Source organism: Dictyostelium discoideum, assembly GCF_000004695.1.
Source record: "Dictyostelium discoideum AX4 chromosome 4 chromosome, whole genome shotgun sequence".
NCBI lineage: Eukaryota > Evosea > Eumycetozoa > Dictyosteliales > Dictyosteliaceae > Dictyostelium > Dictyostelium discoideum.
Window position 1 is genome coordinate 263,515 of NC_007090.3, and position 15,641 is coordinate 279,155.

Genomic DNA, 15,641 nt, shown 5'->3' on the forward strand with positions numbered 1-15,641 from the left:
ATAAAATAAATAAATAAAAATAGTAATATTCACAGAAAATTAACAGTTTCGTTTTATCGTTTTTTAAAAAAAAAAAAAAATCTCATAAACTTCCCAAAATTTCAACACAAATATGAAAACATTAATTTTAGTTTTTCTTTTTTTTTTTTTTTTTTTTTTTTTTTTTTTTTTTTTAAAATATAAAAAAAAAAAATGTCCACAACAACAACATCTACATCATCATCAACACCAACAACATCAGTAAAACAAAAATTTAAATATTTAATAGTTTTAGATTTTGAAGCAACATGTGAAAAAGATGTTAAATTTCCAAATCAAGAGATTATAGAATTTCCAAGTGTTATAATTAATACAGAGACATTAGAAACGGTTTCAACATTTAGAGAATACGTTAAACCAATAATTAATCCAAACTTAAGTAAATTCTGTACAGAATTAACAGGTATTAAACAAGAAACTGTTGAAAATGCAGCTTTATTTCCAGACGTTTTAAAAAGTCATTGCGATTGGTTCTTTGAAAGTTTACCAAAAGATATTCAATCTGATGAATACTGTTTTGTTTGTTGTGGTGATTGGGATCTTTTACAATGTTTACCAAAACAATTAAAACTTTGTAATAATTTATCAAAACCATCATACCTATCAAAATGGATCAACATAAAAAAACAATACACTCTTTTCTATAACCGACCTTCCTTCGGTATGACAAACATGTTAAGAGAATTAAATATTCCATTAGAAGGTAGACATCATTGTGGTCTCTCTGATTCCTTAAATATTTCTAAAATTTTAAAAAGAATGATTGAAGAAGGTTGTAATTTTGATTTAGTTTCAACAATGAAATCAGTAAAATAACACAAAATAAAACAAACAAACAAAACAAAACAAATTAAATTAAATTATTATATTTTATTATTTTTTTTAAACTTTTTTAGTTTTTCTTTTTGTAACTTTTGAAGATGATGTTGATTCTTCCTCTTTTTCTTTTTCTTCTTCTTCTTCTTCTTGTTTTTCCTCCTCTCTCTCCTCAACCTTTTCTTTAATTTCTTTTTTATCTTGTTGTTGTACTTCTTCAGCTTCTTCAGAACCATAATGTGATCTCTTTTTATCAACTGGATAAATCCATCTTTGATAGAGATAAACTATAAAGATAATATCATCACGAAGACAACTTAAACGATGAAGTAATGGCATTTTAATGATGAAAGCAAATAGATCATCTATAAAGGTATTCAAAGCACGATACATGAATACTCTCCAAGGTAAATGTGAAACTGATTTTAATTTATAATTGATGAATAATTGTGGTGTCATCATAATGAATTCAAAAGTGTAAACGGTACGTACTAAACTTGAAACTACCCAAGAATACCAACTCTTATGCTCGTGATAGTATAATGAGTAAATGGAAGTACCAATAACCAATGGGAATAGTAACCATGATAAATACTTCATTGCCATATCATCATATTGTTTAGTTTTTGACATGTATTCATCCTTATTAATGAATTCAATACGTTTTGGTAATGGTAAACTTGTCATCCATGTAATTTTAATTGTCATTGCTTTACCTAATTTCCAAAATTCAACTAAAAATCCAAATCCACTACTTGCTAAAATCATATAACTAGTTTCATTATCTAATAAATATAAAAATATAATACCCATGCAAACACAATTTAATGTAATAGTTTTAACTGATAAACCTTCCATTGATTTATTATTTTTCCAAAATTGAATATCTAGTAATAATAAAATAAAAAATAAATAAAATAAAAAAAATTAATAATTTATTTATAACTATTTATAATTATTTATAATTATTTATAATTATTTATAATTTACCATTTTTAAAAGCTAAAAATTCAAAAATTGTATGTAAAACTGATACAATTAAAGTTAAACCTAAAATCCAAGGATCATTATCAGTTAACATTCTTTTGAATTCATCACCAACGCTAGCACCACCCATTGCAGAATTACCACCACCACCAAATGATTCTTGCATATCTAATGATTTTTGCATTTGAATTTGTAATTGCCATTTAAATAAACCCATTGATGAATAGTTAATTTCAATACTTAATTGTTTAACTGTTTCATTAACTGGTTTTAAATGTTCTCTATATAACCAAAATTCATTACAATAAATAATTGGCGAATAAAATCCATTTGTTATATTAAAATCTAAAAAAAAAAAAAAAAAAAAAAAGGGGGTATTAATAAATATATATATATTTATATTTTAATAATAATAATAATATATTTTTTTATGAAATATTCTTACAAGATACTATTTCTTTTGGAATTGAATCAGGTGGATAAATTGTATGATCAACAATAAGATGTAATGATAAAGTTGGTTTCCAATATGAAATTAATTCAGTTGGATCATATTCGACTTCTGGTTCATCTTTTGATTTTTCTTCTAATAAATTTTTACCCTTTGGTTTTGGTTTTGGTAAATAAACAATTAATGCTATTTAAATAATATATAAAATAGAATTAAAAATTAATAATTAATTAATTAATAATAATAATAATAATAATAATAATAATAATAATAATAATAATAATAATAATCAATAAATTAATAATAATAATAAATAATAATAACTTACGATGAACTTTATGTAATTGTGATTTTGGTTGATTTAAATAAGCACGTCTTGAAGTTATAATGTGAGCGAATAATGAGCCATTATTTTGTAAATAAGGTGTTGTATCAAATGTAATGTTTTTAGTTGGAATTGTGTTACTATCTTTCCAATCATAAGATAATTTATCTTGTTCCCAAACTAACCAATCTCCAACAGTTTCATTTGAAGTTGATAGATAAACTTTCATATTAAATTCAATACCTTCTGGCCATGAATTTGCTAATCTAACTGAATTTGATGGTATTGATGTATTTGTAGTACCATTATTATTATTTAAAACAACACCTCCATTATTATTATTATTACCTGTACCTAAAAATTTGGAAAAAGCAAAACTTGCAATATAATAAATTGCCATAAATCTAATTAATGTTGAAATAATTCCCATTATACCACCTTGTTGTTGTTGTTGTTGAGCTTGTGGTCTTTGGCCATTTGCTGCAACAGCTCCGCCTTGATTATTCATTTTTGTGTGTATTATGAGTTCACTTTTCGTTTTGGCGATAAAATATGAAATTAAAAAAAAAAAAAAATAAAAAAAATAAAAAAAGTAAAAAAAAAAAAAAAATTAAAAATTAAAAAAATAAAATAAAATAAAAATAAATTAAAAAAACGAATTTAGATCTTTTAAGCAATGATTTTCTATTTTTAGTTAAAAATTATTATTGAACCTTTACTATTAAAATTCTAATATAAAATATATATATTTTGGAGACAGGCATGAATATAAGAAGATTTATGAATATATGTATATAAGGTATACTAATATAGTACCCAATTTTATTTATTAATTATTGCTTTTATTTGATGTTGTATTTTTCTTTTTCTTTTTTTTTTTTTTTTTTTTTTTTTTTGATTTATAAACTTTCCTATTTAAATATTTAAAGAGAATGATCTATCATTACTACTGTATGTTGTATCTGTATTTGAACTAAAACTATTTAAATTATTATTATTATTATTGTTATTGCTATTATTATTATTAATAGGATTATCAAAACCAGCACCAATACTATTTTCTAAAAGTGATTCTCTTTCTTTTCTTCTTTTAATATTATTTCTTTCAGTTTCAGTTTGATCTCTTCCATTATTAGTTGGACTTTTTGAACCCATGAAAAACATTAATGCAGATGTTACTGCAATTGCTTCAGGTAAATAATTTAATGCATATAAATCCCATATACTCGATTGAAATGGTTTATCTAAATTAATTATATAATGTGCAATCTTTACATCCAAACAAACTATAAAAATAAATGATAAAACTCCAAACTAAATTAATAAATATAAAATTTGTGTTAGTAATAAAATCATTATTAATTTATTTAATTTAATTTATTTAATTTATTTTTATAATAATTTATATAATTACTTTTCCTAAAAATCTAACTCTATTTGTATGTAAATTATTTGGAATTGACATAATCATACGATGTAATCTAATCCAATATACCAAGAAAGCAATTGATAAACAAAATGAGAATGCTGAAATTGATATTAAACCATAACCAAATACATCCTCTGCAACATCCATATCACTTTTAGTATAACATGCACTAACTATGAAAATTACTAATATGAATACTGCCGTAAAGATACAAAATAAATTTCTCCATCTCTTTATAATATGTTGACCATGTCCTAAATTATGTACTAAATGTATTACCTCTATCCATGAGAACAATACAATATCATACATACAATAATAAGTTATCATTGATATCATCTCTGCAAAATCAAATATTGTAACTGATAAATTTGTCGCATTCTCTAAACAAACAATAAATATTATATTTGAAACTATTTTTGCTATATAATATAATATAATATAATTTAATTTATTTATTTATTTATTTAAATATGTTAATAAAATTAAAAGTGATTTAATTATTTAAATAATAATAATTTTATTTTTTTTTTTTTATTTTTTTTTTTAAAAATATTAATTTATTTTTTTTTTTAATTTTTCTAATAATTATTACTTACCAAATGAGTGAACTAAAATTATAATAAATACAGTATATCCTAAATTTGTATAGGATTTTTTATTTCTAACTAAATGAAAACATACTAAAAATAACATTGAATGCCAAATTGAAAACAATGTTTGAAATACTAATTGTATACTTTTTGAAAGACCAGTTCCATCTCCAAAATAAATAAGGCTTATTACCTCAAACATATTTAAGAGATATAATTTTTTTTTTTTTTTTTTTTTTAATTTTTTTATTATTATAGGAAAAAAAAAAAAAAAAAAAAAAAAAAAAAAAAAACAAACGTAAATCAAATTTTAATAAAAAAACAAACGTTGAAATTTTATATTATATTTGTTTGATTAATTTTTTGTTTTTTTTTTTACTCGAGTAACTGATTTTTTTTTTTTTTTTTTTTTTTTTTTTTTTTTGTTTAATTCGATTATTTTTTGTGTGTGGGTTATTATCTTCTTTTTTTTTTTTTTTTTTCTTTTTCTTTTTCTTTTTCAACAAAATTATTCTATAATTTTTTTTGATTAAACAAAAGTTCCTTTTATTTTTAAAATTGATTCGAATCTGATTAAATTTCTTTTTTTTTTTTTTTTTTTTTTTTATTTTTTTTATTTTTGCGCAAAAATTTAGAAAATAAAAAAAAAAAAAATAAAAAATAAATAAAAAATTAAAAAAAAAAAAAAATAAATAACAAAAAATTGAGATAATTTTTTTTTTTTTCATGTATCCAAAAAGTGTAAATATAGATCCCCCAATACCAAAATTAAAAACAATTTTATTTTAATTATTTTTTTAAAATTAAAAAAAAAAAAAAAAAAAAAAAAAAAGTCGGTAACACACACAACTTAAATGAAATCATAAAATAAAGATCATTTGAATTTTATTTTATTTTTTGATGATCTACCCTCCTTATTTTTTCACATAAACTTAATAATTATTTATAGTTTTTTTTTTTTTTAAAAAAAAAATAATTTAATTTAATTATTAATAACTCCCATAACCAAAAGTAAATTTTTTATTCCAATTTTTTATTATAATTATTTCATTATTATTTTTTTTTTTTTTTAATATATATTTTAAAGATTTTTTTTTTTTTTTTTTATGTTGGAAATAAAAATAGTGAGCTGGAATTATTTTTAAAAAAATCTAAAAAAATAAAATATCTTTTATTGGAAAATTCCCACCACCAAAATTACCATTCCATTAACTTTTATTAGTTAAATCCTAATAAAAAAAAAATTATAATTTCTTATGCCAAAAAGAAATCAAATAAAATTTAAATTGTTTAATTAATAATCCAGGAGGGGAGGGTATTTTATTTTTAGAAATTAAAAATAAAAAAATAAAAAAATAAAAAATATTTATAAATAAAAAAAAAATAAAAACAAATATTTTAAAATATAATTTATTTTAGAAAGTCCAAATAAAAAATGAACCTTTTTTTTTTTTTTTTTTTTTTTAAAAAAAATAAAATAATTCATAAATATAAATGTTATTGATATTTATGTTGATTATTATTTTATCTTTTTTCCTTTTTTTTCTTTTTTTTTTTTTCTATTATTATTATTATTATTATTATTATTATTATTATTATTATTATTATTATTATTATTATTATTATTATTATTATTGTTTTTAACTTTTTTTTTTATGTATAGGAAAATACATATAGTTTTAATTTTTCCTTTTTTTTTTTTTTTTTTTTTTTTTTTTTCAAAATTTTTTTTTTTATTACTATTTTTTTTTAATACTCAATGCCCATTCTTGTTCACTCCATTACCATTAGTATGACCATTATTATTTATATTATTGTTATTATTATTTATATTATTATTATTATTAAGATTTATATTTGAATTTGAAGTTTTAATTGGTAAACCTTTTTTTTGTCTAATAAATAATTTTAAAAGTTCTTGAAAATCTTTAATTGGAGAAGAAGGTTGTAATAATTTAATGAATTGATTGATAACTTCTTGAGAGACATTTAATTTTGGTAAAAGGATAGTATTCATATAGGTTAAGAATTCATCACCATACTTTTGAGCGATGGCTCTTAGGGATTTACCAATTTCCAAGAGAATTTGAGTTGAAGTGAAATCAGACATATTGAATTGATCAGATAGGGGTACTTGGAAGCAAAGGGGTACCACTTGATCATAGATAAAACTTTGGAAACCATTTACAGCATGTGGACCACCAGGAGAATAATCGTCAATCATTTTCTTCAAAATGACAAAACAAACCTTTTGAATGGACTCTGAATGACTGCCACTAGCTTGACAACCACCAATAACTGTATTGAAAACCTGTTGAAATAGTAAAGGTAAATTGAGGGTTGAAGTTAGGGTAGAAGCTAAATTATGAGTAAACAAAGCTTGAATCAATTGGAAATAAGATTTCTTCAAATCATTTAACGCTCTTTCGGCATCTGAATGCTCGACGGGTGGGATTGTGGTATTCAAAGATTTGTAAATTCTATCAACGATTGGACAAAGTGTTGGATTGATGACATCGAATAGCTCCTCTTTATACTTTGAGATTAGTTGATTGTAAAACACCAAAAACTCCAACAATATGTCTATCGTAGTTGCATGGTCCAATAGGATGGGCAAGATTTTCACTAACAATGGCTTCAAATCCTTTCCCAACACATCCACCATACGATGCATATAAAAGAAGGTTCTAGACTTGATATCCTCATTTGAGGGTATCAACGAGGGCAATTGAATGATCGACTCTAACGAACGCTTGAAATAAACCTTATAGGTGCAATAGGCGTCGGGCTTCAACTGACCATTTGTAGCATTGAACGAGCTGAAACCCTTACTAAACGTACCAATCACATTGATCAACTGAGTCAACTGAACTGTATAATAGAATTGATTCTCCTTTGTGTCACCTTTATATAACTGTTTTGCAATGATCTCCTCCATCTTTATAATTGGATTATTTAATATCTTTTCAATATACAATGCCTCCTTCTCAATGGGTAAATTTGCACCACCAATTAAAAATCCTAATGATTCATAAAAATTCAATTGTTCTTCGAATGGCACCTCTTTTTGAATTTCATATGAAATGATTAAATGATTCTTCAAGGCATCAATGATATCATTAATGTATGGAAACATTTGAACTTTCAAATATTTTGCCAACTTATTTAACAAATAACCAGCTTTACTTCTAACCAAAGCATCCTTATTATGAATACCTCTTTCATCCAAGAATGATTTTAAAACTGATGATAGATATTGTTGTTCATCCATTGGTATATACTTTGCATATCTAACAATAGTTTCAAAATAAATTAATGAAACAACTTGATGTTCTGTAATTGAAATTGAACTTTGTGATAAAACTACAACCATTGAACCAAAGAATTTCTCAAATGATTTTAATGTTTCCTCTGATGTTGCTGATATACCTTCACCCATTTGAAATAATAAATAAATTGAAACTTCAATATCTGAAAATGACATATCATCATCATCCTCCTCATCCTCATTATTATTATTTTTAATATTATTCGCATTTTTAACATTATTTTTATTTGTATTATTATTATTATTATTAGTCGTATTATTATTTATATTATTTGTATTATTATTTATATTATTCGTGTTGTTGTTGTTATTATTATTCGTTTTATTTATATTATTATTTATAGTACCATTTTTACTATTTGTCGTATTTTTATTTTTATTATTATTATTTTTATTTTCTACAATTCTTTGAATATTTGTCGCTATAAAACTACCAACCATTTCTGGACAAATCCTAAATATATTTCTAAATAAATTTGATAAATCTTTTCTAAAATCTGCAAATTTAATATCACTTTCATCATCATCCTCTTCAATTCTACTTGTTTTATATCTCATTTTATTTCTAACTATTTGAACCAATAATGTAATATGTTGAATTTGTTTTTCATTTAAAACTTTAATATTCTTTAATTTTTGAACATAAAGTGATGCTAAACCATAAACTGAATATGAAACATCATTCGATTCATTATTAAAGAATCGAAATAATAATTGTAACATCTCCTCTAATAATATTTCACCACTTTGAAATTTTTTATCAAATCCTTCTTGTTGTAATGTTTGAATCTAAAATAATAATAATAATAATAATAATAATAATAATAATATAAATATAATAATTATTAGTATGATTGATAATGATAATGATAATGATGATGATGATGATGATGATTAATTAATTAATTAATTAATTAATTTATATAAAACTTACAGATTCTAAACTTCTTAAAATTTCCATACCAGTTAAATTAATTAAAGCACCAACTCTAATATTAAATTCTTGATCATCTAATTGAGCAAAATTAATGATATTTTTAATTTCCAATTGTTGAATTAATGTTAACTTTGCGAATGGATCCATACCTTTGTTTATGATCTCTTTGAAACAATCACAAACTTCATCTCTAACAACTCTAACACCAAGATATTTACAAAATAATGGAATGAATTTATCATTAACAATCAATGAAATATCAATCCAACCAACATATGTTTTAATATTTTGTAATGTCATATTAATTAATGGTGGTGATTGATGATGAACTAAAATTTCATACCATGATGCTACAATCTTTGTAATTGCATTCTCTCTCATTGTATCTTTCTATAAATATATAAAATAAATAATTATTAATATTAATAATTATTATTATTATTAAAAAAAAAATAAAAAATAAAATAAAAAATAAAAAATAAAAAATAAAAAAAAACCTTACAATAAATGTATTTTGAGCTAATTCAGCAGGACTTCTATGAACATCAAATGAAACAACTTCTTCATCAATTGATTTACAAATTCTTAAGAAAATATCAATTGATGAATTACCTGGGCTTAACATTGATAAGAAATCATCAAAAAATGTTAACCAATTCTCCAAATACTCTTGTTTAAATAATAATACCATAACTTGTGCATATTTATTTTTGATTGCTATAATAAAATTTAAAAATTTTAAAAGTTAATATAATAATTAAAATAAAAATAAAAAAAAATGTAGAAAGAAAAAAAAAAGGAAGTACAAGGTGACGTAAAAAAAAAATAAAAAAAAAAAATTTCGATTTTTTTTTTTTTATTTTTTTTTCGAAAAAATTTTTGCATAGGGAAAATATGAGAGAAAGTTTATAAACTTACCAGATTCTTCTTGATTGTTTACTAAATAAAGTCTGAACCAATTCATTAAACCTGTTCTTAAATTTAATCTATCTGTTTTGCTTAATGTTTCATATCTTTTTTGAAAAAAATAAAAAATAAAAAAAAAATAAAAAAAGTGTATAAAAAAGTTAGAAAATTTATACATTATTATAAAATGAATGTGAAATAATGTATAAAAGAATAAAAAAAAAAAATAAAAAAAAAAAAGATGATAATTATAATAAAAAGATAATAAATACCTATGTAAGATAATTTCTTGAAAAACTTGTAAACAAAAGAATTTGACTAATACAATTTGAGTTTTTCCCAATCTTTCTAAACAAAATAACCATGCTTCTGGTGCAACTTTAATTGATTCTGTGTATGCTAATGCCTTTTGTTTAATGTCTTCTGAAACATTTGGATCAAAACAATAGATGATTGCTTTTTCAAATTCATCCATTTAGATTTTATTTTTGTTTTTTACTTTTTTATTTTTAATATATATGTGTGTGTGTTGTTTCTTTTATTTTTTAATTATTTATATTAATTATTTATATTAAATATTATTATTATTATTATTATTATTATTATTATTGGTATTCCCTTTTTTTAAAATTTATTTTTTTATTTTTGGGGGGGGGGGGGGAAAAAAAAAAAAAGGGTTAAAAAAAAAAAAAAATATTAAAAAAATTAAAAAACTGTTTGTCGGTCGTTGTAGTAAAATTTTTTTTTTGGAAAAAAAAAAAAAAAAAAAAAAAAAAAAAAAAAAAAGCAAAAAAAAAAAAAGCAAAAAAAAAAAAAAAAAAGGAAAAAAAGCAAAAAAAATTAAAATAAATTTTGAGAAGATAATTGTGAAAAATAAAAAAATAATAAAAAAAATAATAATTAAAATAGAAAATAAATAAAAAAAATTAAAAAAAAAAAAAAATAAAAAAAAAAAAAGAAATTAATAATAATAATATAATAGTATAATAAATTTTCTTCCAAAAGTTTAAGTTTTTATTAAATTTAATTGCTTAATTATTTTTAGTAGTGCTATATGATTTTAAAAAATTTTATTAATTCACAAAATAAAAACAACATGTTATTTAATTTAGTAATAATTTGTATAATATTATATAAAAAATTATGATGTTTAATAATTTTTTTATTTTTTTTTAATAATAATAATAATAAAAAAAAAAAAAAAAAAAAAAAGATACAATTTACCATCAATGAATTCAAGTGTTATTAGTACTACAACTATTTCAAAATCAATTATCGTCATTTTAAAATGAGAAATAAAAAAAAAAAAAAAAAAAAAAAAAAATATCTTTGAAAACATTTTATATATTAAGATTTTTATTTTATATAGATTTTTTATTTTTAATTTTTTTTATAAAAATAAGAAATCATTCTAATAATATGAATTTCATATTTTTCTTTAACAAACAAATCTTCCAATTAATGTATTTTTGGTTTAAAATCTATTTTTGAGTCAACATCACTGATTGAGTCAATTACATTCTTTTTTTTTTTATTTTTTTTTTTTTTTTTTTTTTTTATTTTCAGAAATTGATTTTCTTTTTTTTTATTTTTTTTTATTTTTTTATTTTTAAAATTTCAAAAAAACAATTAAAAACGATAACTTTTTTTTTTTTTTTTTAATTTCTGTGTGTTTTTTAATTTAAAAAAAAACTTTGTTTCTTTTTCACACTATTTTTTAAATAATAATTTACTATATATAAAATAAATAAAAATGTCAGGTCAACAAGAATTTGGTAAAATTATTGATGGTAAAGAGATATCAAGTCAAGTTAAAGAATCAATTAAAGATGAAATTACATTAATGAAAGAGAAAGGATTAAGAGCACCATGTTTAGTTGTAATTTTAGTTGGTGATAGAAAAGATTCACAAACCTATGTTAGAAATAAGAAAAAGACAGCATCAGATTTAGGTATTAATTCAATTGATATCCTCTTACCAGAACAAACTACTCAACAAGAATTAATTGATTTAGTTCAATCTTATTCTAAAAAAGATGATGTTGATGGTATTTTAGTTCAATTACCATTACCATCTCATATTAATGAAGAAATTATTTTAGTAAGTCCCCCCTCTCTCTCCCCCTCTCCCTCTCTCTCAAAATAATAATAATATTAATATTTTCATTTTTATATTATTATTATTATTATTATTATTATTATTATTATTATTATTATTATTATTATTATTATTATTATTATTATTATTATTATTATTATTATTGTTATGTATAGACCCAAATTGATGAAAGTAAAGATGTTGATGGATTTCATCCAGTTAATATTGGTAAATTAGCAATGAGAGGTAGAAAAGCAGATTTTGAACCATGTACACCAAAAGGTTGTATTGAAATGTTAGATAGAAGTGGTATTGAAATCGCTGGAAAGAATGCTGTTGTATTGGGTAGATCAAATATTGTAGGTTTACCAGTTTCAATGTTATTATTAAGTAGAGATGCTACTGTTACAATTTGTCATTCAAAAACTCCAAGTATGTGTGTGGTGTTTTTTTAAAAATTTATTTCCAATCTATATAAAAAAAAAAAAAAATACTAATATTATTATTTATTGTTTAGATTTAAAAGAAAAATGTAGAGAAGCAGATATTTTAGTTGTTGCAATTGGTAAAGCAAAATTAGTTAAAAAAGATTGGGTTAAAACAGGTGCTGTTGTAATTGATGTTGGTATGAATACTGATGAAAATAATAAATTATGTGGTGATGTTGATTATAATGAAGTTAAAGAGGTTGCAAGTTATATTACACCAGTACCAGGTGGTGTTGGTCCAATGACAATTGCAATGTTAATGAAAAATACTCTTGAAAGTGCAAAAAAGAAATTATTAAAATAAAATAAAATAAAATTAATTTCAAAAAATAAAATAAATTTTTTAAAAAAACAACACCTTAGACATAAAATAATCTCAAACAAAACCTTTTTAAAAAATGAAAAAAAAAGATTTAATTTGAGATATTATTTTTTTTTTTAATTCATTTATGGGGGTTTGAATTTAATTAAAAAAAATGTTCAAAAAAATATTTTTTAAATCAATTTGATTTTTTTATTTAAAATCATTAACAAGGGGGTATTAATCAATATTAAAATATTTTTTAAAGGGTTTGATAAAATACAAATTTTTTTTTTTTTTTTTTGTAAATTAACAAAAAAGTACTAAAAATAAATGAAGCTTACAACCCATTGATTATAAACAAACCAAAATATTATTTTATTATAATTTAATTTTTTTTTTTTTTATTTAAATTTGTATTATGAAAAAAAAAAAAAGTATAAATTAATAAAGTTTTTTTTTTTTTTTTTCATTTTTAAAACTTTAATTAAAAAAAAAAAATGAATAAATTATTAGTTTTTATATTATTATTGTTATTATTAATTAATATTTCTTTTGCAAGAAAAAGATCATACATTAAAAACACAGATGCTTCAATTGTTGTAACTCAATTTGGTGCAATTAAGGGTATTGTTGAAGATACTCATCGTGTATTCTATGGTGTTCCATTTGCTCAACCACCAGTGAACCAATTAAGATGGGAAAATCCAATTGACTTAAAGCCATGGGAAAATGTTAGAGAAACTTTAACCCAAAAATCACAATGTGCTCAAAAATGTAATCTTGGTCCAGGTGTTTGCTCTCCAATTGGTACTTCCGAAGATTGTTTATATCTTGACGTTTTTACTCCAAAAGATGCCACACCAAATTCAAAATACCCAGTAATTGTTTATATTCCAGGTGGTGCATTTAGTGTTGGTAGTGGTTCTGTACCTCTTTATGATGCTACTAAATTTGCTCAATCATCAGTAATAGTTGTTAATATTAATTATAGATTAGGTGTTTTAGGTTTTATGGGAACTGTAAGTTTTAATATACATTATTAATATATGTGTAATTTAATAAATATATTAATACCTATTATTTTTTTTATTGTTATTATCTCTTTTAATTATTAAAAAGGATTTAATGCATGGTAATTATGGTTTCCTTGACCAAATTAAAGCATTAGAATGGGTTTATAATAATATTGGTTCCTTTGGTGGTAATAAAGAAATGATTACAATTTGGGGTGAATCTGCAGGAGCCTTTTCAGTTTCAGCTCATTTAACATCTACCTATTCAAGACAATATTTTAATGCTGCCATCTCATCATCATCACCATTGACTGTTGGATTGAAAGACAAAACAACCGCCAGAGGTAATGCTAATAGATTCGCAACAAATGTTGGTTGTAATATTGAAGATTTAACATGTCTTCGTGGTAAATCAATGGATGAAATTCTTGATGCCCAAGAAAAAGTTGGACTTACCTTTGGCGATAAAATTCTAGATGCTTTTACTATTTGGTCACCAGTTATCGACGGAGATATCATACCAATGCAACCATTAACCGCTGTAAAGGAAGGTAAAACATATGATGTTCCAACCATTATTGGAAATGTAAAACATGAAGCTATCCCATTCATTTATTCATTTTTCCAAGATAGTGTTGGAATCGATTACTATAGAGTTCTCGTTGCTATTGTTTTCCCATTGAATGCTATGAAGATTTTACCATTATATCCAGCCGCTCCAAGAGGTCAAGATTCAAGACCAATTTTATCTGAATTAATCACTGATTATTTATTCAGATGTCCAGATAGATATCATACCGTTACAAATGCCAAAAAGCTTTCATCCCCAACCTATCATTACCATTATGTTCATGTAAAATCAACTGGTCATTCATTGGATGCCTGTGATGATAAAGTATGTCATGGTACCGAATTATCACTATTCTTTAATAGCTATGAATTAATGGGTGAAAGATTGGATAATGATGAAAAGGAATTAGCTATTGATATTAATAACTATATAGTTAACTTTGCAACTACTCATAATCCAAACACTGGTTTAGATGTACCAGTCCAATGGAGACAAGTCACTTCTACTCAAAACTCAACTTTAATTTTGGAAACAACTATTGAAACTAAAGATACTTTTACAAATGATCCAAAATGTAATGCTTTAGATTTGACTTACTATAGAAATCAAGTTAGACCTTAAATAATAAAAAAATTAAATTTAATTTTTTAATTAAAAAAAATAATATAAATAAAATTTTTTATATTTCATTTTATTTATTTATTATAATTTCTTATGTAATCAAAAATAATAAAATTAATTAGTATTATTTTTTATTTTTTATTTATTTTTTTTAAAAAATTAAAACGATAAAAAAAAAAAAAAAAAAAGTGTAAAAACTTACATCATGAGTACCATGTGAAAAGTTGAGTCTACAAACGTTCACACCAGTTTCAATTAATTTAATTAAAGCTTCTTCACTCATTGTTTTTGGACCAATTGTACAAACAATTTTGGTTCTAACAAACACTTTCATTATAATTTTATTTTATTTTTTTTATTTTATTTTTTAATTTTAATTTTTAGATATTGATAAAAACACAAAAGAAAAAAAAAAAAAAAAAAAATATTTTCGTTTTTATTTTCTTTTATTTTTTTTTTAGTATTATATAAAAAAAAAAATAATTTAATTGTTTTATTTTTTTATTTTTTTTTTTATTTTTATTTTTGTTTTATTTTTATTTTTTTTTCATTTTTTATTTATTTTTATTTATTTATTTTTTTTAATATCAAAAATAAAATATCCTCTCGTTATTCTTTAAAATAAAATATAAAAAACAAATTTAGTTTTTGATTGAAAAAAAAAAAAAAAATTAAATAAAATTAAATAAAGTTTTTATTTTTTTATTTATTTTTTTAAGACTGACTTAAATTGAG

General features: G+C 21.4%; 7 protein-coding genes across 7 annotated transcripts; 3 read left to right on the top strand and 4 right to left on the bottom strand.

Moving 5' to 3' along the window:
- Positions 1-192: 192 nt before the first annotated feature.
- eriA (RNA exonuclease) lies at positions 193-855 on the top strand (the record flags this gene model as incomplete). The annotated part of the gene is made up of 1 exon (XM_634152.1): positions 193-855. The coding sequence occupies one exon, from the start codon at positions 193-195 to the stop codon at positions 853-855; it is 663 nt and encodes a 220-aa protein (XP_639244.1).
- A 66-nt stretch (positions 856-921) lies between these two features.
- Positions 922-3,126, bottom strand: cnrB (cleft lip and palate transmembrane 1 family protein; the record flags this gene model as incomplete). Its single annotated transcript, XM_634153.1, has 4 exons — positions 922-1,742; positions 1,846-2,187; positions 2,288-2,479; positions 2,622-3,126. The coding sequence occupies 4 exons, from the start codon at positions 3,124-3,126 to the stop codon at positions 922-924; spliced, it is 1,860 nt and encodes a 619-aa protein (XP_639245.1).
- Positions 3,127-3,533: 407 nt separating this feature from the next.
- DDB_G0283117 (hypothetical protein) lies at positions 3,534-4,842 on the bottom strand (the record flags this gene model as incomplete). The annotated part of the gene is made up of 3 exons (XM_634154.1): positions 3,534-3,932; positions 4,033-4,469; positions 4,647-4,842. 3 exons carry the CDS (start codon positions 4,840-4,842, stop codon positions 3,534-3,536), a joined length of 1,032 nt encoding a protein of 343 aa, XP_639246.1.
- Positions 4,843-6,396: 1,554 nt separating this feature from the next.
- xpot (armadillo-like helical domain-containing protein) lies at positions 6,397-10,286 on the bottom strand (the record flags this gene model as incomplete). The annotated part of the gene is made up of 5 exons (XM_634155.1): positions 6,397-8,757; positions 8,903-9,295; positions 9,408-9,622; positions 9,824-9,918; positions 10,084-10,286. 5 exons carry the CDS (start codon positions 10,284-10,286, stop codon positions 6,397-6,399), a joined length of 3,267 nt encoding a protein of 1,088 aa, XP_639247.1.
- A 1,278-nt stretch (positions 10,287-11,564) lies between these two features.
- Positions 11,565-12,701, top strand: DDB_G0283121 (methenyl tetrahydrofolate cyclohydrolase / NADP-dependent methylene H4F dehydrogenase; the record flags this gene model as incomplete). Its single annotated transcript, XM_634156.1, has 3 exons — positions 11,565-11,912; positions 12,086-12,341; positions 12,427-12,701. The coding sequence occupies 3 exons, from the start codon at positions 11,565-11,567 to the stop codon at positions 12,699-12,701; spliced, it is 879 nt and encodes a 292-aa protein (XP_639248.1).
- Positions 12,702-13,198: 497 nt separating this feature from the next.
- D2 (hypothetical protein) lies at positions 13,199-14,906 on the top strand (the record flags this gene model as incomplete). Its single annotated transcript, XM_634157.1, has 2 exons — positions 13,199-13,720; positions 13,821-14,906. The coding sequence occupies 2 exons, from the start codon at positions 13,199-13,201 to the stop codon at positions 14,904-14,906; spliced, it is 1,608 nt and encodes a 535-aa protein (XP_639249.1).
- A 151-nt stretch (positions 14,907-15,057) lies between these two features.
- DDB_G0283123 (hypothetical protein) lies at positions 15,058-15,240 on the bottom strand (the record flags this gene model as incomplete). The annotated part of the gene is made up of 1 exon (XM_634158.1): positions 15,058-15,240. One exon carries the CDS (start codon positions 15,238-15,240, stop codon positions 15,058-15,060), a length of 183 nt encoding a protein of 60 aa, XP_639250.1.
- Between the last annotated feature and the right edge of the window lie 401 nt (positions 15,241-15,641).